Source organism: Dromiciops gliroides, chromosome 1, assembly GCF_019393635.1.
Source record: "Dromiciops gliroides isolate mDroGli1 chromosome 1, mDroGli1.pri, whole genome shotgun sequence".
Lineage (NCBI taxonomy): Eukaryota > Metazoa > Chordata > Mammalia > Microbiotheria > Microbiotheriidae > Dromiciops > Dromiciops gliroides.
In genome coordinates, this window is record NC_057861.1 from 625,642,246 (window position 1) to 625,667,902 (window position 25,657).

The 25,657-nt window shown below is 41.4% G+C and overlaps 1 protein-coding gene across 3 annotated transcripts in view; it reads left to right on the plus strand.

The window, feature by feature from the left end:
- CAPN15 (calpain 15) overlaps positions 1-25,657 on the plus strand; it is a 112,807-nt gene that overhangs the window by 56,770 nt on the left and 30,380 nt on the right. For all 3 annotated transcript variants that reach the window (XM_043975686.1, XM_043975689.1, XM_043975688.1), the window contains one exon: positions 21,174-22,659. In XM_043975686.1, the coding sequence (XP_043831621.1) occupies positions 21,174-22,659 (1,486 nt within the window). The remainder of the gene's footprint in view (positions 1-21,173; positions 22,660-25,657) is intronic.

Sequence of the window (25,657 nt, forward strand, 5' to 3'; positions counted from 1 at the left end):
TCCAAGGCACCTGTGTCTACTGATGTTGGCTGCTCTGCTTGCTTCTGGATCCAGACCAAGTTACAGAAGTTCCTGTCACTACTTTTATTTTCTTTTTTTTTTTTTAGTAGAGACTCAGCTTCAGAAGCTGGAGCTTTCTTTTGATCCAGATCTAAAGTCTGTGGTTCAAGACAACAATTTAATGACTGTTTCCCTCTAGGGCAAAATGAAGGTATGAGATCTGGTTTTCTTATACTAGGGTGGCATGAGTATATACATATTGGTGAAGATAGGGGTAGTAAGACCCAGAGAAATGAGAGAAGACTGCTCCTTAGATTTGTCATAGTTGCTAGATCCTCTCTACAGCACTTACAAAAGCCTTGGTCTCCTCACTCTTAGGAATTGGAACTGAATGTTAACCAACTCCCAAGCAATTGAGGGAAAAGCAAATGTTTTCTTCCCCAATTTTCTTATCTTATCTTTCTCTGTCCTTTTCCACCTCAGCAGCCCTATGCATGCTATCTCCCGTGTCTGGAATGCTCTTCCCCCAACATCTTTCTGCCTGTTGAAATCTTTTCCTTTTTTTCAGGACCAATTCAAGTGCTACCTTCCCTATAATGCCATAATCCAAGTCCTCCCCCACCCCCGACTTGTCCTCCATTGCATGTAATATTTTATTCTAATTTGCATTGTGTTTATTTCTGTATATATCTCATCTACCTATTAGATTGGAAGCTCCTTGAGGGTGGGAACTGTCTTGTTTCATCTTCATTATCCCCATTACCTAATGTATTATGCATTGAAGACAGGCACTTAATAAATGTTTAATAAATTGAGGAATTGCCTCAAGTTTCCATTTGGCTTAGACTTTGTTTTGCAAGGAGACACAGACCAGTTTCCTTTTGAATTGTATTTCTATATCCTGAAAAACCTCATGACTCACAACTGATTTGATTTTTTTTTTGTAATGTCAGTGTATGAATGTACCATTTCAGAGCATTTACATCAAAAATTCTGTAAGCATATTCGCTGACTCCTCTGTAATGTTGATATGTATGTTGTCCAGGTTCCTGGCACAGCATTTTCATCGCCAGACTTCTGCAGCTTCGTTTTCTAGTCTGACCTCAAACGTAGACCTGTGAATGCTTCAAGGAATTTCACTTCTCGGTGCTCCAGCCAAATGTCTCCAAAGTCCCCCCCCAACTCCCACATTTTTTCAGAGAGACAGAATGAGAATTTATAAGATTTGAAGCAAAATCATTATGGAAGATGGCAGGAGACATAAAGTTGGAGAACAGTAATGTGATGTGTCCTGAAGATCCAGGGGGGTTGATTTGGTAGTAACTGAGTTCTATAGAACTCCCTCATGCTGCTTTTTTTTGGGGGAAAGCAAGCCCTTTCTCAGACTTAGAATTGAGGTGTTTCTGTCTTTGCCTTTTCCTTTTGTGTCAGTCATGGTCACCTGGGACATCTGATTGAAAAACTTAGCTATAAGCCCCTTAGTGTATTTTATTCTATCCCATTGATGTGGATGACATGATTAAACCAAGAGAGCTTTCTGAGGTATAAACCTTATTACAAACTATTTATTAATAATTGTAGTGACTACTGCCAAAAATTGTGAATTGAATCTTATTCAGCTAGTAAAATCTCCAGGCCTATCTTACCTATATCAGGGCTTCTTAAACTTTTTACTCACAACCCCTGTTCACCGAAGAAATTTTTATACGACCCCAGGTATGTGGGTATATAAAATAGGTATACATAACCTTTTAGGGTTACCAAATTTTTTGTGACACACATTAAGTTATGTGACTACATGTGGGGTCACGACCCACAGTTTAAGAAGCTTTGATCTATAGGACTACACATGTGCTTGCATCTATGCCGGTCTTAATTTGTAAGCCATTATGGAAACTTTCTCAAGTCTTTTGTGTTTTGATGAGAAAGAAACTTCCTTCTACTCAAAGCCAGCATATTTCTCTCCTCTCCTACTGCCAAGCTTGATTTCTTAGACTGTTTTTTTTTCCTTCTTAATCTTCCTATCTCATCATTTTAATTTATTTTCAAAAATATTTTTGATGTCCTGTTTCTTTTTTTAATAAACACTTTTATTTAAAGTTTTGAGTTCCAAATTCTATCCCTCCTTCCTTTTCTCTCCTTCCCCCTCCCTTGAGGAGGTGAGGAATCAGATATAGGTTTTACATGTGCAGTTAGGTAAAGCATTACCATATTAACCATTTTGGATAAGAAAACTCAAAAAAAAAATGAAAGAAGGAAAATGAAAAATAGCATACTTCAGTCTGTGTTTAATCACTAGCAGTTCTTTCTTTGGAGATGGATAGTATAGTTCATTATTAGTTATTTGGGATTGTCTTGGATCATTATATTGCTGAGAAAAGTTAAGTCATTCACGGTTTTTCATCGAACAATATTGCTGTCACTGTGCACAACATTGTCCTGGTTCTACTCACTTCACTATACATCAGTTCATATAAGTCTTTCCAGGCCTTGCTGTCCTGTTTCTTACATCTTCATAGTTACCCTCTTTCCCTTCCACTCATATGATAAATAGTTTTTAAGAGGAAAAAAAGTCAGCACAACTGACCGATACATTGAGAAAGGCTGAAAATATATGCATTGTATAAGACCTTATCTCTTCCCACCTCCCCCCAAGGGGTGGTGGGTTAGGCGTGTTCTCTCATATTTCTTCTTTTGAATTCTGCTTGATCTTTGTAACTTTGTTACATTCACTTTTGAATTTTTTGTTTGTGTGGTTGTTCTTTCCATTGGTGTTATGATTACTGTGTCTATTGTTGTCTCTGCTTTCTTCACTCTGTAGTGGTTCATATAGATCTTTACATACTTCTTTGTATTCACCACATACATCATTTCTTACAGCACAGTAATAACTCAGTTACATTAATGTTCCACAATATATTTAACCATTTCCCAGTTAGTTAATGGTCATCTACTTTGTTTCCAATTCTTTGCTATCATAAAAAGTGCTACTATAAATATTTTAGCGTATATGGGGACTTTAAAAAAATCATTATACCATTTCAGAGCATTTGCATCAAAAATTCTTCCTTGGTGTGCAAGCAAGCCCAGTAATAGAGTCTCTAGTTTGAAGAATATGGAGTTTTAATTCCTTTACTTGAATAATTTCAAATTACTTTCCAAAATAGTTGTACCGTTCCGTAGCTCCCCCAACAATGTATTAGTGTGTCTATCATTCTATAAATCCTCCAACATTGACAATTGGGGGGGGGCAGGGCAGTGAGGGTTAAGTCACTTGGCCAGGGTCACACAGTTAGTAAATGTCAAGTGTCTAAGGCTGGATTTGAACTCAGGTCCTCTTGAATCCAAGGCCTATGCTTTATCCACTGTGCCACCTCGCTGCCCCCCAACATTGACTATTGTCTTTTTTTTGGGTCATCTTTGCCAATTTGTAAGTTGTGAAATGAAACTTCAGAGTTGGGTTTTTGTGTTTTTTTTTAAGTGAGGCAATTGGGGTTAAGTGACTTGCCAAGGGTCACACAACTAGTAAGTGTTAAGTGTCTGAAGCCGGATTTGAACTCAGGTACTCCTGACTCCAGGGCCAGTACTCTATCCACTGCGCCACCTAGCTGCCCCTAGAGTTGTTTTGATTTGCATTTATCTTATTATTAGTGGTTTAAAGAATTCTTTCATGTGTTCATGAATACGTTGCAGTTCTTTTCAGAACTGTTTTTCATATTTTGACCACTTATCTTTGGGAGAATGGCTGTTAGCTTTATATATGTTTTTGTTTGGTTTTTTATATGTCTTGGATACCAAATCCTCTTTAGAGAAATTTGACTCAAATATTTTTTCCTATTTAACCACTTCCATTATTATCCTAGATTCATTAATGTCTGTGCAGAAGCTTTTCAGTTTCATGTGATCAAAGTTATGTGTATTTTCTTTTGCAATGGCCTTTATCTTTTGATCCTCTTACCCATAATTGTGACATGTATGTGATCTGTTTCTCTTCTAATTTTTTTATGGTATTATATTTAATATTAAGGTCACACATCCATTTGGAATGTGGTAAGAGATGTTGGTCTAAGCCCAATTTTTGTTAGATGGTTTTCTAGTTTTCCCAGCAGTTTTTACCAAATAAAGAGTTTTTTCTATAGGTAATTCGTTTTCCACTTTATCAGCTTTTTCCACTGGGTTATTGAGTTCCATTGTTACTGATTCTCCCTTGTCTAGTCTATTCCGTTGATCTCTCTTTTAACCAAAACTAGATGGTTTTGATGACTTTATAATATATAACTTATAATATAGTTGCTTTATAATATACTTTGAGGTCTGGAAATGCTTTTCTCCCTTCATGCCAACTTCTTTTTTATCATTTCCCTTGATATTCTAGATCTTTTATTTTTATAAATGAATTTTGTTATTATTTTATAGAGTTCTGTAAAGTATCCCCTTGGTAATTTAATTGATATAGCATTAAAAGTGAAAATTATCTTTAGTAGTATTGTCATTTGTTATATTGTCATGGCCTAGCCATGAGCATTTAATATTCTTTCAGCTATTTAAGTTGTCCTTTATTTTTTTTTAAAGAGCACTTTGTAATTGAATATATAAAAGTCTTTTTGTGCTTTGGCAGATTGATTTCCTAGATATTTTATGCATTTTGTAGTTCTTTGGAATGAGTTTTCCCTTTCTATTATTGCTTCTTATGTTTTTCTTATTACTATATAGAAATGCAATTGATTTTTGAGGATTTATTTCATAATTTGCAACTTTGCTGAAGCTATTCATTTTCTCAATTGGGGGAAGGGAATAAGCATTTATATAGCACCTAACACAGACACTGTGCTAAGCACTTTTTTTTTTATTATTATTATTTTTTTTTTGGTGAGGCAATTGGGGTTAAGTGACTTGCCCAGGGTCACACAGCTAGTAAGTGTTAAGTGTCTGAGGTTGGATTTGAACTCAGGTACTCCTGAATCCAGGGCCGGTGCTCTATCCACTGCGCTACCTAGCTTCCCCGCTAAGCACTTTTTATGAATGTGATTTCACTTGATCCTCACAACCACCCTGAGAGGTATGTACTGTTATTATACCCATTTTGCAGTTGAGGAAACTGAGGTGAACAAAGGGTAAGTGACTTGCCTGGGGTCACACAACTAGTAAGTGTCTAATACCAAACTTGAACTCAGATCTTCCTGACTCCAGGTCCAGAACTCTAACCATTGCACTACCTAGTTGCATCATTAGCATTAGTATTTTGCTGATTGCTTAGGATTTTTTAAGTATGCCACCATGTCATCAGCAAATAGGGATGGTCTTATCTCAGCTTTATTTATCTTTATGCTTTTAATTCCTTTTTTAAATTTTATTGCTGTTGCTAGCATTCCTGAAATTATATCAAATAATAGCAGGGAAAATAGTCATTCTTGTTTCATTCCTGTATTTATTGTAAAAGGTTCTAGTATATCCCCATATGATGCTTGTTTTTGGTTTTAGATGCTTTTTATGTTTTGCCAATACTTTGTAAGGTTTTTAGCATAAAAGAGTGCTATATTTTGTCAAAGATTTTTTCAGCATCTATTAAGATAATTGTGTGGTTTAGGATGGTGGGGGTTTTTGTTGTTGTTGTTGTTGTTTTTGGTGAGACAATTGGGGTTAATCGACTTGACCAGGGTCACACAGCTAGTAAGTATTGTGTCTGAGGTCGGATTTGAACTCAGGTCCTCCTGAATCCAGGGCCCATGCTCTATCCACTGCGCCACCTAGCTGCCCCAGAATGTTTTTACTTTTAAAATGATTCATTATATTGATTGATTTCCTAATGTTGAACTGTCTTTTCATTTCTGATACAAATCCCATTTGGTTATAATGAATACTTTGGATAAATTACTGTTTGACAGGATTTTGTTTAAAATTTTTGAGTCAAATATGAAAATATACTTTGCATGACTACACATGTATATAACCTATGTCAAATTGCTTGCCTTCTCAGTGAAGAGGGAGGGGACAGAATTTGGAACCTAGAATTTTTTATATTGGTATTAAAATTATTTTTATGTATAATTGGGGGAAAATAAAATATTAAATACAAAAAGGAAAAAAAATTTTTTGAGTCAACATTCATTAATGATATTGGCCTATCATTTTCCTTCTTTGTTTTTTCTTTCCCTGATTTGAGCGTTAGGACTATGTTTGTCTCATAAAAGGATTCTGTTAGGGTGCTCTCTTTTTCCATTTTGAATCATAATTTGCGAAGTTTGAGTGCTAATTGTTCTTTAAAAATTCAATTAAATTCTCCTGTGAATTCATCAGGACCAGAATTTTTTTCCTTTGGTAGTTCTTTTACAGCTAGATCTGTTTCCTTTTCTAAGATTGGGTTAAGATCTCTATCTGGGTCTCCTCATGGTTTGGGTATTTTATAACTTTGACAGTTAGTCCTCTGTCTTTTTGTGTTCTCAATTTTGTTAGCATTAGCTGCACATAATGTATTCTGAATATTTTTATTTCTTCTAGTTTTGTTGTGATTTTACCTTCTTTACTATTTTATTGATTTAGTTTTCTGCCCTCTTCTTTTTAATCAGATTAGCTAATGACTTATCAACATTATTAGTCTTTTCAAAGAACCAGCCTTTTCTTTTATTATTTCTTTTTTTAAAAATTTCCACTCTATCTATTTCTATAATTTTAATAACTCCCCTTTTGTATCTATTTTAGGTTTATTTGTTGACTTTCTAATTTTAAAAATGCTTATTAAGTTCATTAATTCTTTTTCCATTTTTTTCTTTAATGTATGTTTATAGGAATATAATTTTTTCCCCTCTGAGGACTGCTTTAGCTGGTATCTTGTTACATCATTATAATTTTCTTTCACATAATTATTAATTGTTCCTATGGTTTTTTGTAAGTCTCCACTTGCTTCTGTGTCTTTTGTTTGTGGTCCCTGACAATTTTTTGTGTGTGTTATAGTCAATAAGAGATATATTTACTATTCCTGCTTTTTTACATCTGTTTTGCAATCTCTGTGCCCTAATACATGGCTTTTAAAAATTTTTAGTTACATGTGGTACTGAGAAATATGTATGTTCTTTTGCAGTCCCATTTAGAAGACACCAAAAATCTTTAACCTCTAGTTTTGCCAGCAGTTTGCTCTATTCCATATTTCCCCTTTTGTTTGTTTATCTTAGTGTAGACAATCCAAAAGTGAGAGCAGAACATTGAAGTCTTCTATCACTACTGTGTTGCTGTCTATGCCTTCTTGTAGATCAATAGGTCAGTTAACTGTAGATGAGTTTATGAATTTGAGTGCTAAGCCATTTGGAGCATATAAGTTTTTTACTGATACTGGTTTATCGTCTATAGTTCCTTTCAGCATAATGGAGTTTCTTGTTTATATCTTTTGATTTTTTTGAAAGTTTTTACTTTGTGAAATAGCAAGGTTGCAACTTCAGCATTTTGTGATTCATTTGATGCATAGTAAACATTTTTCCATCCCTTCAGTTTTATTTTGCTTATGTCTTTGTTTTTAAAATGTGTTTCTTGTAGGGGCAGCTAGGTGGCGCAGTAGATAGAGCACTGGTCCCGGATTCAGGAGGACCTGAGTTCAAATTCGGCCTCAGACACTTGACACTTACTGGCTGTGTGACCCTGGGCAAGTCACTTAACCCCCATTGCCTCACCCCCCCAAAAAATAAAGAGCTCATGTAAAATGTGTTTCTTATAAGCAGCAGATTTTGGGGTTTTCTTTTCTTACCCAATTTGTTACTCTTTCATTTTATCAAATTGTTTAATCTAGTCACATTTAAAGTTATGAGAGTTAGGTTTACATTTTCCTCCATTTGTCTCTTACATTTGTTGTTTTTTTCAAGTTAAGATTTCCCCCTCTTCCACTGTAAACACAATCCTATTTCTTCAGTTATTTTAGCTTAATCTTTTTTTTTTTTAAGATGGCCCTATTCCCACTGACTTATCTTTCCGTCATCTCCAATCCTCTCCTCCTGTTTGTTACTCTTTTCCCTTTGGAATTTTGTTTCTTAATTCCTTTTTATTTCCTGCTTTTACCTAACTATTCAATTCTCTCCCCCCCCCCCATTTAATCAAGTAGATTTCCCTTCTCTTTCCCTTCAATTCCTATTCTTTGGTTTTTTAAAAAAATTCGGTTTTTTGCACCCCTTTCCAGAGAAGACTTCTCTCACTTCATTATCCATCCTCTCTATCTATTTTAGACCCTCATTCTCTGGTTCATGACCCTTATGATCATCTAGTCCCTCTCTTCTCCATATTCTTCATGGAATTAGAACTTGCAGAGCTATTTGTTTTGGGCTCTCTCCTCTATGTAGTTTCTGCCACTGCCTTGTAGAGTTTGCTCCTTGGATTCCCCGCTTCATTGTTCCTAAGTCTCAAAACAAAGCCAGAATCACATACCCCACCCACATCCCTGATTTTACAGCACATCGCTGATTTATACCTTCCCCTTGGTTACTTTTTTTCCCATTTGCCTCAAAATCTCCTCCCTGAGTCAGTGCCCTCCCACTCCCACAGGTGTCACTTGCTCTCAGGAGTTCTAACAATCCCTCTTCCAAGGTAGGATAAGTTGTCTTTTCAAGCACCAAATCTCCCAGAGAGTACCCAGCACAAGGTCCACATCTTCCATCACCTGTAGGAACACTCTTCAGTGGAATCCTATCACCAAAGCAACTCCTTCTTCCTTTCCCCCCTTTTTTCAGTCTTTCCCTCTTCCTCCTCTGCAGGCTCTTCTTTACCTCAGAGACAACAGGGATCACCTTCTCACTCATAGTCTTTGGTTTGACCTAGGCACATCACACACTCCCCTTTATCCCCTTCTCTCCTTCCCTCTTCATACACACTCCCTTTTTATAATGTAGTACTACAAAAAACCATTGATTCTACTGGTGGGCAGGATGTCACCAGATTCTGTCCATAATGGCTCAGGCCTTTCACTATTACCTCTACCTGACTTCTACCTTCATCCCTGTCTCCTTGTGTACATTTAGAAAGAAATATCTTACTATTCTCTGCTGTTACTCTGTGGCTTTTGCTGTCCTTGGATGCTGCATTCATTCACTCCTACAATTCTCTTGTTTGGGATGTTTGAAAAACAAATAACCTCTTCCATTTTGGTTTTCTTTCTAAGGATGTTTCAAACATTTCTTTGTTATTAAATGTCTATCTTTTTAAAATTTATGGTTCAGCTGAGAATTTGACACTGGGCTATATCTTGACCTCCCCTGGTCTTTGGAATATATTATTTCATTTCCTACTGTATTTTCTTGTAGGTATATAATCTTGTATTATTCAGATTTTTTCTTGTACTGGAAGGTCTTTCTCCTGATCACTTGCAGAATTTATTTCGGAATTGAATGGTTAAATTTATCCACTATGTGTGTTGGAGTTTGCAGCTTTGGTTTTGTTTTGGTTTGGTTTTTTCCTAGAGGTGGTATATGAATTCTTTCAATTGGTATTTCATTTTCTGTATTTAGAAGCTCTGCACAGTTCTCTTGTATTATTTCTTGCATTATAGTATTTGGGTTTTTGGACTTGGATTCTTCTGGGATACCTATGATTCTTAGGTTATCTCTATACATCTTGTCTGAGGTCAGCATGTTTTGCTTGGATAGAGAGCATATTTTCTCTTAATGTTGTTTTTTGCTTTTCTTCTAGATTGTCCTTCAGCTCTGTATATTTGCATTTCTAATCAGCTGTTTTCTCTTTCTTTGTTGAGATTTACAATTGCAGATTCAAATTTTTCTATTATGCCAATTATTTTTGCTATGCAAGCCATACATTCTACTCTCATAATTCTCATTTCTCTTTTATTAATTTTTTTTTTAGTGAGGCAGTTGGGGTTAAGTGACTTGCCCAGGGTCACACAGCTAGTAAGTGTTAAGTGTCTGAGGTCAGATTTGAACTCAGGTACTCCTGACTCCAGGGCCGGTGCTCTATCCACTGCACCATCTAGCTGCCCCCTCATTCTCTTTTGAACCCTCAGAAACAGTATGTTGTGGTTCCATGTTCTCCTCAAAATCCACAGGGCCTTCTCTCTCATCAAATGTTGACTCATTTTCCTTAGTTTGGTACTATTTATTCTTAGATGCCTAAACTCATTTACTAGATATGGAGGCAACATTTCTTTCTGCTCTTGATGTTTTCCCTATTGATTGAAGCAGTTCAAGGTCATTGAGTTTTCTTCTTCCTAAGACCTTTGATAATTTCGGTCTTTTTTTTTTTTCCTTATTCTTCCCTCTAGCTCAGTTTCTGACTCTTTCCTCTCTGATGATTGGTTCCATAGGGATTGGATCCAGAAGGTTTCAGCCTCCTCCAATACTAGGCAATTCATGGTTCACCAGCCTCAGTTTCTGTCTCTTATGGTAGGGTGGAAGGAGGCACAAAATTGGCCCCAGCTGGATTCTTGGCTCTTACCTCAGGCTATGTAGAGCACCATACAGCCTGCTTTCAACCAGGGTCCTCTCCTACACCTTCTTTCCTCAGTTCTCTAACCAGGCACTGGCCACTCAGAATACTGCCTTGCTGGTTCTATAGGGTTGGTTTCTATAGTTTAGGTCTCATTGGCTTTAGGACAAAGGAGTTGGGGAGTGGGTCCTGTTTTGTATATCTAGGCCTTTTCCCTCCATTGTCCTGCAGAGATTTGTTGCAGTGCAGAATGATGGTGCATAGCCAGCAGCCCAGATCTCCATGGCCTTGGAAAGAGAGTGGGGGAACCAGGCTGTAGGGATGAGTTTAGTTTCAAGCCTGTGGTTCTGATCTTTGGATCACTTAATATGACCTCACTGCTCATCACATGCTGGGTGGTCGGGTTGGGGGGGGTGTTGTAAACTCAAAGGGAGCATCTTTTGGGGGGGCATCTTTTTTTAACTTTTTTTTTTATTCTAGGTGTCCCAGACCAGGGAGACAGCTGAAGTTGCTTTATTTTTTGCACATAATTTCTGTTTTAGAGAGGTTTGAGAGGTCATGAGCATCAAAGAAAATGTCTCACCTACCATCTTGTGGGTCACATGGCCACAAGTCTCTTCCCCTACCTCCCACACCACTTGTGAATATCATACAGATCTTGTTGTACGTCACCACAACCACAAATTATTACCATTTAAAAATACTGTTTCATACTCAAATTCTTACGAATTCAACTATCCTGGGAATGGACCTTGTTATGGTGTTGATTACCAAGAACTAATGAGTAGGCTCTCAGGGTTCCCATTCCCTCAGAGGTCTTGTGGGCACCATTCGCCACTTTGTTCTGCACCACCTTGCACACAGTGGGCCATGTAGCATCACTGATCACTTCACAGTGAATGCCATCTGTCACCTGGTAGTGGGGGAGCCTACTTTGGGCACTTACTTCATGTTCCCATAGTGGGTCAGCATGCCCTGTCTTCATGTTGCTTTCACATGACAGGTTTGCATAGTTTTTGTTTTTGTTTTTGCAGGGCAATGGGGGTTAAGTGACTTGCCCAGGGTCACACAGCTAGTAAGTGTCAAGTGTCTGAGGCCGGATTTGAACTCAGGTACTCCGGGTTTGCATAGTTTTTAAGTGTTCTCCTCTTAAGATATTTTACCAACATTGTCCAGTTTATTTTCCCAAAACATTTAAGAGCCTTGGCCTGTTGTCACATTCTTATTGATCAGGTTAATGGGTGATAATGATCATTTAAAGCCACAAATAGTTCAGAAGAAGGTTTTATCCCATAGTGTCAACTTTTTTCTTTCTTCTAACTTATATGAGGCAGCAGACTGTGGAAAGAGCAGTAGTCTTGATGCTAGAAGATCTGAGTTCAATCCTGGATCCACTACCTAAAAGCCATAGGACTCGTCAAGTAAGTCCCTTAACCTCCCTGAGCCTCAGTTTTCTGCTCTGTAAAGTGGTGAAAATAACATATTACATACATCCCCGGGGTGTCAAATGAAGCATTTTACAAAGTGCTTCTAGAAATTTGAGAATTTTTTTTCGCTTTTTTACTTACCAGGAGCAGAATCAATTATTTTAACTTTCATTTTCCTTCTTTTCCCTCCCTACCTTCTGGTAAAAATGGCAAAGAAATGGTGGCCAAAAGTGATGGGAAGAACTAATAATAACAACTCACATTTCTATGGCACCTTAACATTTACAAAACACTTTGGAAAGGGTCTTGGGACTTTCATAGACTGGATTATGAATCCTGAGGTAATTTAAAGTTGGCATTAGTTAGAATGGAGGCTGGTAAAACTGAATCCTGTTGAAGAAAATGACGTGGCAGTCACCTGTAGGAGCACCACAGCACCAAACTTAGAACGTGGCGCCTCCCTTTCCTCATAAAAGGATGCTCATTTCTTTCGGGAAGGGCGTGGTGGAGACAGAAGAGGATGGTTTGGGGATTTCTCTTCTTTGTCCATTTTCTGCCTAACCTGAAGTTGATTCCTGGGAAGCAGAAAACTGAAAGACGGTGGTTCTCTCTTAGAATATCATCATCATCTGTGGAGTTGACCACCAAGGTCTTTTATTTGACTACTGGGAAGGAAGTGATGCTGTCCTATAATCAATAGTCCCTGTCCTGCCTGTTTTCATCTCATTTCTCTTGGGACTCTCCTGACCCTTGTGGGAATTGTGGAAAGGCCTGAAGAATCACTGCTGTTTTTGCTGAGCTGATGGTTCCCAAGGCTTTTTATTATCCAAACATAAATCACATCTTCCATGGTGGTAGGTCTTCAGTGGAACTTGGCTGTGATGACTGAGCATTGAATGGCCTACACCTTGAGGGCTGAAGACCCCTTGTTTACAATTGATCTTGGCCACAATTCCCAGGAAAATAAGGGATGTCCTTTGAAAGTTTGAGGTCCTCTTTGTGCTCTCCCCAAGAAATACTGAGTGCATTTTAAGTTCAGTTTGATTAATATTTACTGAATGCCCTTGGGGCACATAGTATTTTACAATATTGGTTCATGGAAAAGGAAATCCAATTTTAATTCTAAGCTAAAGAAAGGAAGGTCGCTGTAGGAAAATCTAATTTTCCTTCAGTGTAGAGTTCAGTGTTATGGCTAGAGTTTTTTGGCTTTTTTTTTTTTTTTTTTGGTCTTAAGAGGTATGCTTAAGAGTTTGAGACTTCAACCAAAGATCAGAATGATACTGTCCATTCCAATAGCCCCAGGGGATTTCTCCTGTCTGTGAGCTGTACTAGGGAAAGGGTCTTTTAGGATCAATTGCTTTTTTATTTTATTTTTTGTCTGTAATACTACTGGCATTTAGGAAAATCATCCAGGTAAAGCCCATGGAGAGTTATTCATCTAGACCAGATGTATTTCTAGTTCAGTTCCAGATTAATAATGATATTTCCTTACATGGCTAACCAAAATAGCCATTATAGCATTTCAGCACTAGAGGCTTTTGCTATAATATAAGAACAAGGATGTTAGTTATAAAGATGTGATCCTTTTTTTTAGGATAATTTGGTGTTGAGGAAGTAAAACACCTTGAATGAAGGACAGCCAAAGCCAGATGTTCCGTATTTCCCATGAGCCATAGCTATCAACAAGGAAAAATTCTGTTGAAGAACTAAGAAGGGTTATTGATTTGTATTATTGGGATGAACTTCTCTTGCTATGTAGTTTAGTCTCAGGAAATATTTGACATCTTTTTTCCCCCTTTTTTTTTTAAGTCTTTTTGAATTTTTCAGCTCTGAAGATTATTTCCTGATTTTAAATCTTTTTCAGTGTTTCCTTTGTAGATTATTTCCTGATTTTTTTTTTCTTCCCTCTGTTTCCTCTTACCTTTTTGCTCATTTACTGAGTCACCAACTCATGTTCCAGAAATGTATAGCAGAGAAGAGAGTGACTCAAACCAAAGCATAAGGGATGCCAAAGCCCATCCATAACTTTACCAATCCTCCAAACATCCTGGAGCCACACCCTAGAGAGATTTGCACACCTACCTCCCAGGACTTGAGTGCCAAGGAGCCCATTTCAGCCTAGTTGGAGAGCCTGAAGTTTGGGCCTGGGGAGGTTTATTACAGCTGGTGGTCTGTCACAGCTGGCCACTTCATTCTGGCCCCACACACAGTTCTGCCTCTATCCAAGCTAGGTTTTCCCCATCCTCCCTCTGGGATAATGGTGGTTACACTGAGTGAGGCCCATTAATGGTTTGCAAAGCCTGCATGCGGGAACTGGAGACCCAGGGGAGAGACCTCGACACCAAAGTGACTGCTCTTCCTGTTGTATCTTAGGCCTCAGCAAAAAAGGGATTATCACAGAGGTTTGGTCTGAAGCTCTGGGAAATAATAGAGTGATGCTTGAGGGAGAAGCAAATGAGATTTAAAAAAAAAAAAAGAAAGAGAGAGACAAGTTTTCTTCCTTTGTGAACCAGAAGGATTTGGCTGGAATGTATTGTGTTAGACAATTCAGTCTTCATACCTTGTTAAGAAGAACAATTGATTTTTCCACCAGAGAGAGTGACTACAACAGATTTAAAGGATGTATTGAGGTATGGAAAGCCCTTTTTCTCCCTTCTCCTTCTCTCCCTATCCTCTTACCTGGATTTTGCCATAGAAAATAACAAAGAGCATAATCTAGCAAAGTCTGCCTTGCTCTAAGTAACCACACATTTTAACGTTAAGGGTGAGAATCCCCTGATTTTGGATCCCCTCCACCCCCTGAATCCTTTTTTTTTCACTGGGGTTATAAAGTTAACATCCTATGGGAATCTGTCATGTTCCAGAACTGCCTTGGCATAGAGTGGATTTGGCCACCTGATCTCCCTATAAATTGTCCTTTTCTGTAAAGAAGTCACTCTGCTTGAAGCTCCAGCCCCAGGGAAGAACTTTGTCCTCAGGTCCTAGTAGGTGAAGATGGCATGAGTAAAGAGAAAAGCATGCTCCTTGCTTACAAGGGAGAGATTAACTTTACCTTGTCTTGTTTCTGAACAAGAAAAGCAAAATTCCCAGGAGCTGAACCAAAGGATACAGCGTGCCCCCTAACTCTGCCCATAGTTCCCCTATTCTCCCAGGCGATTGGGACCCTCTGGCCAGCCTGAAGGTCTTAATTAAATATTATGGCATACTTGTGATGAGTCCCTGTTGGCAATACAGCTGAGCTTAATATTATTTTCTTTTCTCTTGGGAGGTGAAACCAGGTCTGCCCCTCTATTGCTTTGCTCCTGACACCACCTCATCCTATCCTCTCACACTGAGGCAGTCTGTTCTGATTGAGCCAAGGGGTATTTATGGGTCTTAACTTGATTTGTGCTATTTGTCATTTCCTCACACTGGTCATTGTTTTAGTCAAAATGAAGTTGCCTCCTGAAGTCTCTGTAGAGTCTAAGCCAGAATGACCAGGACAGCTCTCAGCCAGAGATCTAGGACTCTCTAAGAGAGAATGTGGGTTTAGCCAGATTGAATTGTTTGTTGTCACATCATAATATTATTCCATTCACTCTAGGACATGGCCCCCAGTGAGGAGCTGTTTTTCCTTGTTTACTCAATAGCTTCTCTGATTACAGTACACTAACACTAGCCTGAACCTCCCATGAGCTCTTAGACCTCAAGGAAGAAATATAATCTCAGGGGGGAAATGTAATCTTAATTTCCCAGAAAATCCACTCTAGCTTCCATCTCCCATTGGATCAGTATAAACAGAGAGGTCTTGTTCCTTCTTGCTTTCTCCTGCTTTCTAAGTGGCTTTTGTAGCCAAGTATTTAGGGCCTGAACAAGCAGTAGGCTCATGCAAAGAAGGGGATAGTTGGAGCTGTGGGCACCTTCTGGAGTTGGACTGCAGCCTTTACACTTGGCTTTGTGGCTCCCAATCCCAGATCTGTGGTGTGTTCTTTCAGCAGCTTTCTTTCTGCATCTCCAGCCTTCTTGCTGCTTTTGAACCAGAGTGTCTTTATAGCCTCTTGGACACAGCTTCAAAGGCCTATGAAATTAAGAAAATACTGGTAAATTAAATTGGCTCCTTGGGCCCTGGAAAGTAGCCGACCTGCAAGGCCAGAATTGGACATTCGCCGTAAACCACTCACCCCGGTGCCTCCTTTCACACTGAAGCCCCGTGGGGATAAGAGGGATGTGCCTTCGCAAAAGGGCAACCACATGTGACGATCCAAATCTTGCTGCCAATTTTCTGTGAGACCTTGGACAAATGATTTGATTTCTCGTGGTTTCAGTCTCTTCCTATGTAGAAGGAGGCTAATCCTTATATTACTTGCAGAAGTGTTGTGTTCCAGTGGCTCTTTGACCTCATCAGTGTGCAATTCCTTCCACTTGTTCAGATCGCAACTCATCCACACCTTCTCCTTCTTGTCTTACATTGTTTCATAGATCCTGCAGCAAGGAACCACATAATGTATTAGAGGCCTTTCTCTACATCTTTTTAATTTTGAGGGTGCCAGTGGATCGTTTGGGCTAGACATCTCTTATCCTTCACTTGTATCTCATGACTATCTCACCTCCTTTTTTAATTGCACATTTCTTAGACCCAGATGATATCTCTTAGATGTGAGAGGCAGTGTAGGGCAGTGGACAGAGATAGGCTTCAAAGTCAAGAAGATGCAGGTTCAAGGCCATTTCTGACATATGTTGGTTCTGTGACTTGGAGCAAGTCATTCAACCTCTCAGGAACCCCTAAACAATTCTCTTAAGGCTACAAACTGCAGAACAGTTGCCTCAACTCCACTGGTAGAAGTTTCCTCCTCAGGTGCTTTCTGTACCATTGAAATTATAGATCTGGGAAGAAAAAAAATCCCTTATTCCACTTGTGGAGTGTAGGTAATCACTGAAAATATTCTGTAGCATATGATTTTACACATATACCTGTGATTATTATAAGTAATGTGCAATTTCCTAAATGCTAGCCTAGTTTCTTTCTGCCGTTCAGTTTGTTGACTGTCTACAATGCATCTATCTGCTGCCCAAGTATGTACTGATATCTTGCTTGGTTCAACAAGCTGACCACCCATAGGTATATCACAGTTTAGCCAATAGGCATTTTACACCCATTGAGTTGGTTCTGTATGAATCACAAGTAATCTTGTGGCTGATCATGGGGATCCTTTCATGTTCTGGAGCTCAGGGCCATCAAAGCAATATTATTCACAGACAAGAAAATCTAAAGGTCATCTAAGGGTCATTATCCTCTTCCTTTTGGGTCTTTGTAAGACATCACCCATGACAGAAGCAAACACTTTTGGTAAACATACATATCTCCATTTTATGCCTTCTGAACAGAGGTTATTATGTTCTTTCTCTCTGTCCTGTACTAGTCAAGATGTTCCAGGGACCTTGAGAAGGGAATGAGCTTTCTTGGGAGGCTGGATAATCATTTTTCAAGGGTGTGGTCAGGAGCATAGATTGTACTCTTGTGAAGGCCTTTCCAACTCTAAGATTCATCCTGCTAACCACTACTAGGTGAAAGCCAGGCAAATCTGGCTTTCCTCACAGTAATTCTCTTTCTTTTTTTGAATAGATCTACTATCTCCAGAGGTTCCTGCCTCATCATATGTCTCTGGGTTTTCATGTCCACCTGTCCCCTTGCGGCCACCCCTTGACCCTAGGACTATAATAGTTCTCTATCCTTTGCCCATAGCTTTTTCAACTCATTCCCCCATAAACTCAGCTCCACTGACCTCATCTCCCTTGCCAAGTCATTTTTTCCCGAAAAAAAATGAAGGGTGGAAAGTGGGAGAACCTTTTCTACATCTTTGACAGTGGTAACTCTCCCCCTCCCCCAGCTTCATCAGCGCATATTCACCATTAGCCTGGAGATGTGATTTAGATGAGAATTTTTGCAATAGACTGTATATATTGCTTATTGTGTAAGTGCCCAATACCCCAAGTCACAGAGGCATATAAAAACCCAGGATCCAAAGTAATCACAATAATAACGCTGGTCACTGGCCAGGGGATTTTCTTTACTTTGAATATTTGTGTCAAGAGCCAAGAAATAAAGGAAATTCTTTGGTTCCACAAACCAGAAATACTTGAAGTGAGTAGCCTCCCTATGGGGTTGCTAAGCAGCAGCTTTGTGTTCTTGGAGAGAAGTGGTGAATTTTGTTTTCTCTCATTATGTCCTAAAGAAGGAGAGTAACCAATTTTTTCCAAGTTTGCCCAGTTGAAAAGCTCTTGAAATATATACATACATATATATACATATATATGTTTACATATATATATGCTCAGTAAATGGACTCATGTAAGAAACTAAGTCTTAAAGCATTTTTATTTTATATTTCCACAAAAAGTTAACCCTCATTTATCTCTCCATCTCTCTCTTAAAGAAACACATATTATCGAAGAATTAAAAATCCATTTTGTCACTCCATCCATTAAAGTTCTATTCCATTGCTTCATCATGGTATAATGGCGATCATGGGTTCTTGAAGGCTATGCCAATGGAACACTAGTTCTGGAAAAGCTTCGGGTATAAATCGGGTAGTAGATAGTGTATGTCTGTCATTTGAGCACTGGTCTAAATTCATTCCCAAAAGTGTCACTAGGCCAGTAAGATTCTTCTGCCACAACATTATCAAACAATTATCAAAGACCATCTACAATATTGTAGATAATCTCTTTGTTGTGATGTAACCAGTACTGATACCACATTGGACGTTTCCATCTTTGTCCAGATAGCCATACCACCAGTTTACTCCATTGAGTCTTTTTGTTTTTGTTTGTGTGTGGTTTTTTTTTGGTGGGGCAATGAGGGTTAAGCGACTTGCCCAGGATCACACATAAGTGTCAAGTGTCTGAGGTGAATTTGAACTCAGGTCCTCCTGAATCCAGGGCTTTATCCACTGCGCCACCTAGCTGCCCCACTCCATTGAGTATTCTCCCCACTCCCGATCAGTTGTTTGTGGTCTTATGGGATCCACTCTGTAGGCTGAACACTCCATCATCTTTTTTACATACCCCATTCAACCTCTTATTGAATGAATGGCTGTCTGAAATATATCTAACATCCCAACCTATGAAGTGCCTCATTTGCAAGTGGTCGTAGATGTCATTTTTTTTTTCTGCTGTGCTCCCTGACTTAGGATTCCACATTAAAACCTAGACTTTTAAGAGCTTGGCCATGACCTTTGACCATAGAATATCAGATCTAGAAGGGACCTTAGAAATGATCTATTTTACAGATGAGAAAACTGAGTTACAGAGGGGGAAAAGGTTTGTGTTGAGAGCTTAGTTCTTTGGGGACAGTGCAGCGATAGTTGGGCTTTGTTGTCTTGGCTCAGCAGGAATATTACCCTGCCAAGAACAGCATAACCACCCTGGAGGTCATTATTGTTGCTGTTGTTTTATTATCGCTTACAGTTAAACCTTTATCGAATGTCAGTAGTCAGCTAGCCGCTGTGTAGAATACAGAATCAGACATAGCCACTGCCCTGGGAGGCTTTCATAGTTTCTATCATTGACAGGGGCCTCAGAATTCATCTAGTCCAATGTGTTCATTTTACAGACTTTCAAAAGCAAGGCCCAGAGACATTAACGGACTTGCCCAGGATCACTCAGGCAATAAGTAGTTGAATCAGGATTCAAACCTACATCCTCTGACTCCAAATTCAGTGCTCTTTCCACTTTGCCATGCCAGTGGGAAAACCCAGGGAAAGAATACCAAATGAGAAGATAGGCTGGATGGGGCACCAGAAGGAGCCCAAAAAGACAGCCTCGGTTTGAGCTCTAGTTCTGATCTGCCACTTACTTGTTGTATGACCCTGGGTAAATCATTTCACTTCACTGAGTCTCAGTTTCCCTATTTTAAAATGGAGGTGAATACTTTCACTTTTCCCACTTCATTGGTTTGTTCTGAGGAAATCCGCTTATAAACATAAAATTATTGACATTATCTTTGTGACTCTGGGATTGGATGTGCCATTGTAGTCACACAGCTCACTCAGAAACCTTGAAGCCATCCCTTGGATAAGGGTTTGAGTAAGAAAGAGCTGGGGAAAGGCCAGGTTAGGGACCCCTTGGCCTTCAGGGAAGCTACAAGCAAAAATATATGTATAGGAATGGGAGCAGATTGACCCGGGCTTCCCCCCCCCCCCGGGGTGGCAGCTGGGGCCCACTGAGCTCTTCCTCTGACTCTTCTTTTCTCTTTTTTTTCCTTTTTCCTTTTATTTCCCCACTTTGGGTTTTTCCAGTTGTACTCCCTCTTTCATGTCTTCACCTACTCCTACCCAAACTCACTTGCTGCTCATTGCTTCAATACACGTTGGCCTGTGAGTCAGTCTCAGGACCTTCCTTTTCCTGTCTCTTTCACCTCCACTGGGAAGGGCTCATAGACTCAGGGGCAAGGTAGATGGGGGGGACTGAGAGAAGGAGCAGATGACTGAAACTTTGGTGAGGCTGCTGGCCTTTCAGAGAGGCCTCTTGGGCCTCATGTGGGAGTGTGGAAACTCTTTAACCCCTGGTTGCTTCAGGACAATTATTTGGCTTCTACACAGTGGGAGAATCATAAATTTGTAGCTGGAAAGGACTATGGAGACCAACAAGTCCAACTCCCCTCATTTTACAAATGAGGAAACTGAGGCACAGAGCGGTTGTTAATTGCTTAGGTTCAGACAGCCAGGAAGTGTCTGGGAGGAAATGGGTGATTGAATTGGTTCTTAGTAGAGTCAAACAATTTAATCATAAAGTTGGAAGAGACCTTAGAAATCATTTAATCAGTAATCTCCCTCCTCCCCCTCCCTTTATAGCATCCCTAGAAAATTATCATTCATCTTTCCAGCAGTCCTGATACATAGTAAGCACTTAATAAATGCTTGCAAATGAATTGATTCTTGAAGCCCTCCAGTGACCAGGAAATTGCAGGCTCATTGAAGCAACCTGTTCTGCTTTTGGACAGCTCTAATGGTTAGGAGGTTTTTCCTTATGTTGACCTGCTTCTCCCCAACATCCCCCCCTGCAAACTTCTACTTGTCGATCTAGTTTCCCTGGTACCAGGCAGCACGAGGGCAAACCTTCCCCAAGATTATAGTCTCTTCATCTTACAGCTTTCTTTCTACTGGTATGAATCAGGTCTCCTCAACTTTGCCAGCCCTAAAGCATGAATTGAGCTGGAGACAGCCAGCTCTAAGAGAGCCTGAGCACATCTGGATTCCCATACCCTCAGAATCTTGTGAGGCTGGGAACCCAAGTCCTTCACATTCACACCAGGCTCTTATTTGCTGGAAATGACACCTGTCCCTTCTTTTGCAGCCACACCCATTCGCCGGGTTCTATGGCCGCAGTCCGGGAGTGGTCCTGTACCCGGTGCACTTTCCTGAACCCCGCCGGCCAGCGCCAGTGTTCCATCTGTGAGGCCCCCCGCCAGAAGCCTGATCTTAACCACATCCTGAGGCTCAGCGTGGAAGAGCAGAAATGGCCCTGTGCCCGCTGCACCTTCAGAAACTATCTGGGCAAAGAGGCCTGTGAGGTATGCGGCTTTACTCCCGAGCCTCTGCCAGGGACGTCCCCGCTCCCCATCCTCAATGGGGTACTCCCCAAGCCCCCCACCATCTTAGTGGAGCCCAAGGGGAGCTGCAAAGAGGAAGCCGTGCTAAAGGTGGAGGCTGGGGAATCGGCAGGAAAAAGCCCTGAAGAAGGAGAACCTGAGAGCGGGTGGGCGTGCCAGCGGTGCACCCTCCACAACACTCCTGTCGCCAACTCCTGCTCTGCCTGCGGAGGCCCACGAAAGCTCTCTCTGCCCAAGATCCCCCCAGAGGCCCTGGTGGTCCCTGAGGTCGTCACCCCTGCTGGCTTCCACATTGCTCCTTCCACTCCACAGCCCAGCCTCCCCACGGATCTTCCTGAGGCTGACTCCACCTCGGCTAATCAAGATCCAGCTGCTACAGAGCAAGAGCTCCCCAAAATGCCATCATTCAGCCCCTTTTCCCCAACCCTGCAGAACAACCCAGTTCCTAGAAGCCGCCGGGAGGTACCTCCCCAGCTGCAGCCGCCCGTGCCTGAGGCTTCCCAGCCCACAGCTACCCCCGGCCCCAAGGGGTCCCCCCAGGGGCAGGTCCGAGCACCCACCACCACTCGGTTCCAAGAGATCCTGTCGACCAAGCGGCTGAGCGTGCTGGAGGAAGAGGCGGAAGCCAGCCCACCTCCGTGGAGGTGCAGCTCCTGCTCACTGCATAATCCTTCAGGCACCTCTAGGTGCGAGAACTGTGGTGCCCCTCAGGGGAATGATGTCATTGACCTAACTGGGGACACTGTCCGGTTCACCCCAGCTAGCCCTTCCAGCCCTGACTTCACCACCTGGTCGTGTGCCAGGTGCACCCTGAAGAACCCCACCGTGGCTCAGAAGTGCAAGGTCTGTGGCTCCTCTAAGCTGCATGGCTTCCAGGAGCATGGCAGCGGGACCTCTGCAGGGGAGCCAGCCGCACGCTGCCCAGACTGCAGTGCCGACAAGACCGGGGAGTGCTGCTGCAGCCGGGCTCCCTCCGCCCGGAAGGCTGCCCGTCTCTTTCCTTCGCAACCCCCTCCGCTCCCTGAGTGGGCCTGCCCAGCCTGCACCCTACTCAACGAGGTGAAGGCCAAGAACTGTGCCGCCTGCCACACCCCTCAGGGCTGCGTGGCCCAGCGCAAAGGAGCCAAGCCCCTGACGCGCAGGGAGAGCATGCATGTGGAGAAGCGACGGCAGACAGATGAGGGCGAGGCCAAGGCTCTGTGGGAAAACATCGTTACCTTCTGCCAGGAGGCAAGTATGGGGGGCAGCAGGCAGCCCAGGGGCTAGATCAAGGGAGGGAAGCATCCTCAGAGGGGACTCCAGGCCCCTTGTTCCCTTAGAGTTTCTCGGCTCTCCCATCTCCCCAGAAATAAGCCATAGTTTGGTCTAACCTTCTTAAGATCCCCTCTCTTTTCGGTCTTTCAGCTTTGCCTCAGACATTACCCTGCTTGTCCCCTCCTTGTACTGTAGCCTTTCTGTTCTTTGTCTTTCCTTCCTCTGACTCTTCGCTTTCTCTCCTTATTCTTCTCTCGATTTCCTCACCACTTCCTCAGCCCTTGCTTCTTCCATTTTTACTACTTCTGCCCCTTCCTCACACTCCTTACTCTTCTCTCTTTGTCTTCCGGGACTCTGGCATTTGATGCTGCACAATGGGACTTTGCCATATCATTTCACCACATTTTGGTTTCAGCAGACACCCATCTTCTCTTCCTTTGGCTCAGGGCTTTGACCCAGTCATTAAGAAATGCCTGAGGCCCTGGGCTAGGTCAGCTGCCACTTTTCAAAAGACCAAAGTGATTCTGCATGTCAGGGGAACTGAGGAACAAACCATCACGTCATTCATAACAGATATAGGCAGCATGTTTATTTTTTATCTGTATTGAATGTCCAATTTTGATTTCCATGTATGAGAAGTAAGCTTTGAGTTTGTCTGAGGCTTTTCCCTTCAGGGGCCCACAGCACCTGAAGGCATGTAATATCTTCCCTCACCCCTGGGGAAAGCTGATTTAGCCCCTAATCTCCCCAATCTTAGTCACATGGAATCAGAAATAGAATCACGAGATCAAAGGAAATTTAGGATGGAGTGGCCTCAAGGTCATTTTAACCAGCCAACCCTCAGCTTTGGGGGGGGGGGGGTCTTTAAATTTCCCCAAAAGTCAGCCCTTATACAATTGGCAAGCCTTGCCAATTATTCATTTCCAAGTCATACAGCTGCAGCAGAGCTATTTGACTGCAAAGTCTGCATTGGATTCAGCCCTCCCCCTCCTGGTCACCCACTGCCACCTCCTCTTACCGGGATGAGCCTAAGAGAACAGAAGCATCTGTCGGCAGTGCACATGCTCAGAATCCTTCCCCACACCCTGACTCCCATTTCCATGGAAACAAAACCAAAAGGGAGTAGAAGGGAGAAGCAGAGTATGTTTTCCATGAAGTCCAGTGACTGATTTTTCATGAGCCTGGCTGCTTAATTTCCACTGGCCTTTATCCCCTTAGACCCTGAGCACGTCAGCCCAAACTCAGTGTAGTGGCTGGCCTGCGCTCCGGGTGAAGTCCACTACACGTCCCCAAAGTCTCTCCTGAAAGCATTCTGGAGGAGTGACCTGGCTGCTAGAGTCACTGGGCAGTCTGGTCTAACAGGAATCTCCATTGATGAAGCCTGCCCTGTTCCTCTGACTGGCCTCCTTCAGTGTTTGTCAGATGCGGTTTTGCTCATCTGCAGGCTAGCCATCATCCCCTACAAAGCTGATCAGTGCAGGGTCTGCATCAGGTAGGGCTTATTTCAGAGAGAGCTGTGGGGTTTAACACCAACAGCTGTTGGAGTCAGAATGAGCCACTGAGCCCAGTTCTTCTTTTTTCACCATTGCTCAGACATCAAAAGGCTTTTTTTTGTTTTGTTTTATATTTGTTTTTTTCTGATGATACTTAATGATTTAATTGCAGACTAGTCATATTGCCACCCCATTGTTAAGTCAGAATCATTGCCAAGAAAAAGAGCTTTGAGGAATCAGCATGCAGTGTCAGGCAAAGCCCAGAGGGAAGAACGTGCGCACTTGATATAACCCAAGGACTTTGGACAAGGTAGAGACCAGTTAGGAAGCCTGGAAGGAGAGCAATTAGAATCCTCTCCGTTTGCCTGTGACTTTGTTATTGTGCTCAGAAGGGAGTCTGGGGTGATAACTTGACTTATGAGACCTGCGGGCTGTGGGCATCTTTGCTCTTCTCCTCTCCAGACCAGTCTAACTTGGCTCTTGTACATCTTGGGCATTCATGGCATGCTGACTTGAAATGAGGCCTGGAATGGACTCAGCTTTGACAAAAGGGAGGCTTTGTTTTGGTTTTGTTTTAAAGTTATAGTGGAGAAGAGAAGAAAATCAAAGGAAGAAACTGTGGTTCAACAAGGATGAGACTGTGATGACAGAAAAAAGGCAGACTTGCTCAGCTCTTCCTTTCCTTATGTATTCTATGCCAAGGACAATGATCTTTGGACTGGAAAGATTAAAACAAAGATGGCTAATAGAAAATTGATACCAAAATAAGGATTGAATAACGCCCAAAGGAACTACATCCCCTGGGTTGAAAAAACTGGAGACTGATTGTTGACCTTCAGCCCCAGTCTTTAAAAGATCATAAAGGGATGAAAAGGGGGGCGGCAGCTAGGTGGTACAGTGGATAAAGCACTGGCCCTGGATTCAGAAGGACCTGAGTTCAAATCTGGCTTCAGACACTTGATACTTACTAGCTGTGTGACCCTGGGCAAGTCACTTAACCCTCATTGCCCCACCCCCTCTCCCTCCCCCCAAAAATCATGAGAGGGAAGGTACTACAGAACTGAATCGGGGCAAATGATATCAGAGTTAAAAAAAAAAAGAAGAACCCTGTCTGCAAACTATACATTATTGAGGCTGACTTCAATTCCTGACAAAAATTCTAGTATGTTTTATTAAGGGAATGGTTAGTGAACTTAGGGAAAATGAAATGGTGATTAGTATGTCACCATAATTTCATCAAGAACAGATCTTACGCCAAACATCTCCTCTTCTTTTTTAAACAACACTAGACCTTAACAAAGAATTTCCAAGGTCTCTGGTGAAAAGCTGGAAAGATGTGTTTTAAATGTTAGTACCGTTAGGTAGATTTGGAGCTGACTGAATGACAACCCAAAGAATAATCATAATTATTAAGTGTTATCTTGAAAAGGGGGTCTCTAGTGAAGTGCCTCCAGGATTCATGGTTGACCTCTGCTGTTGAA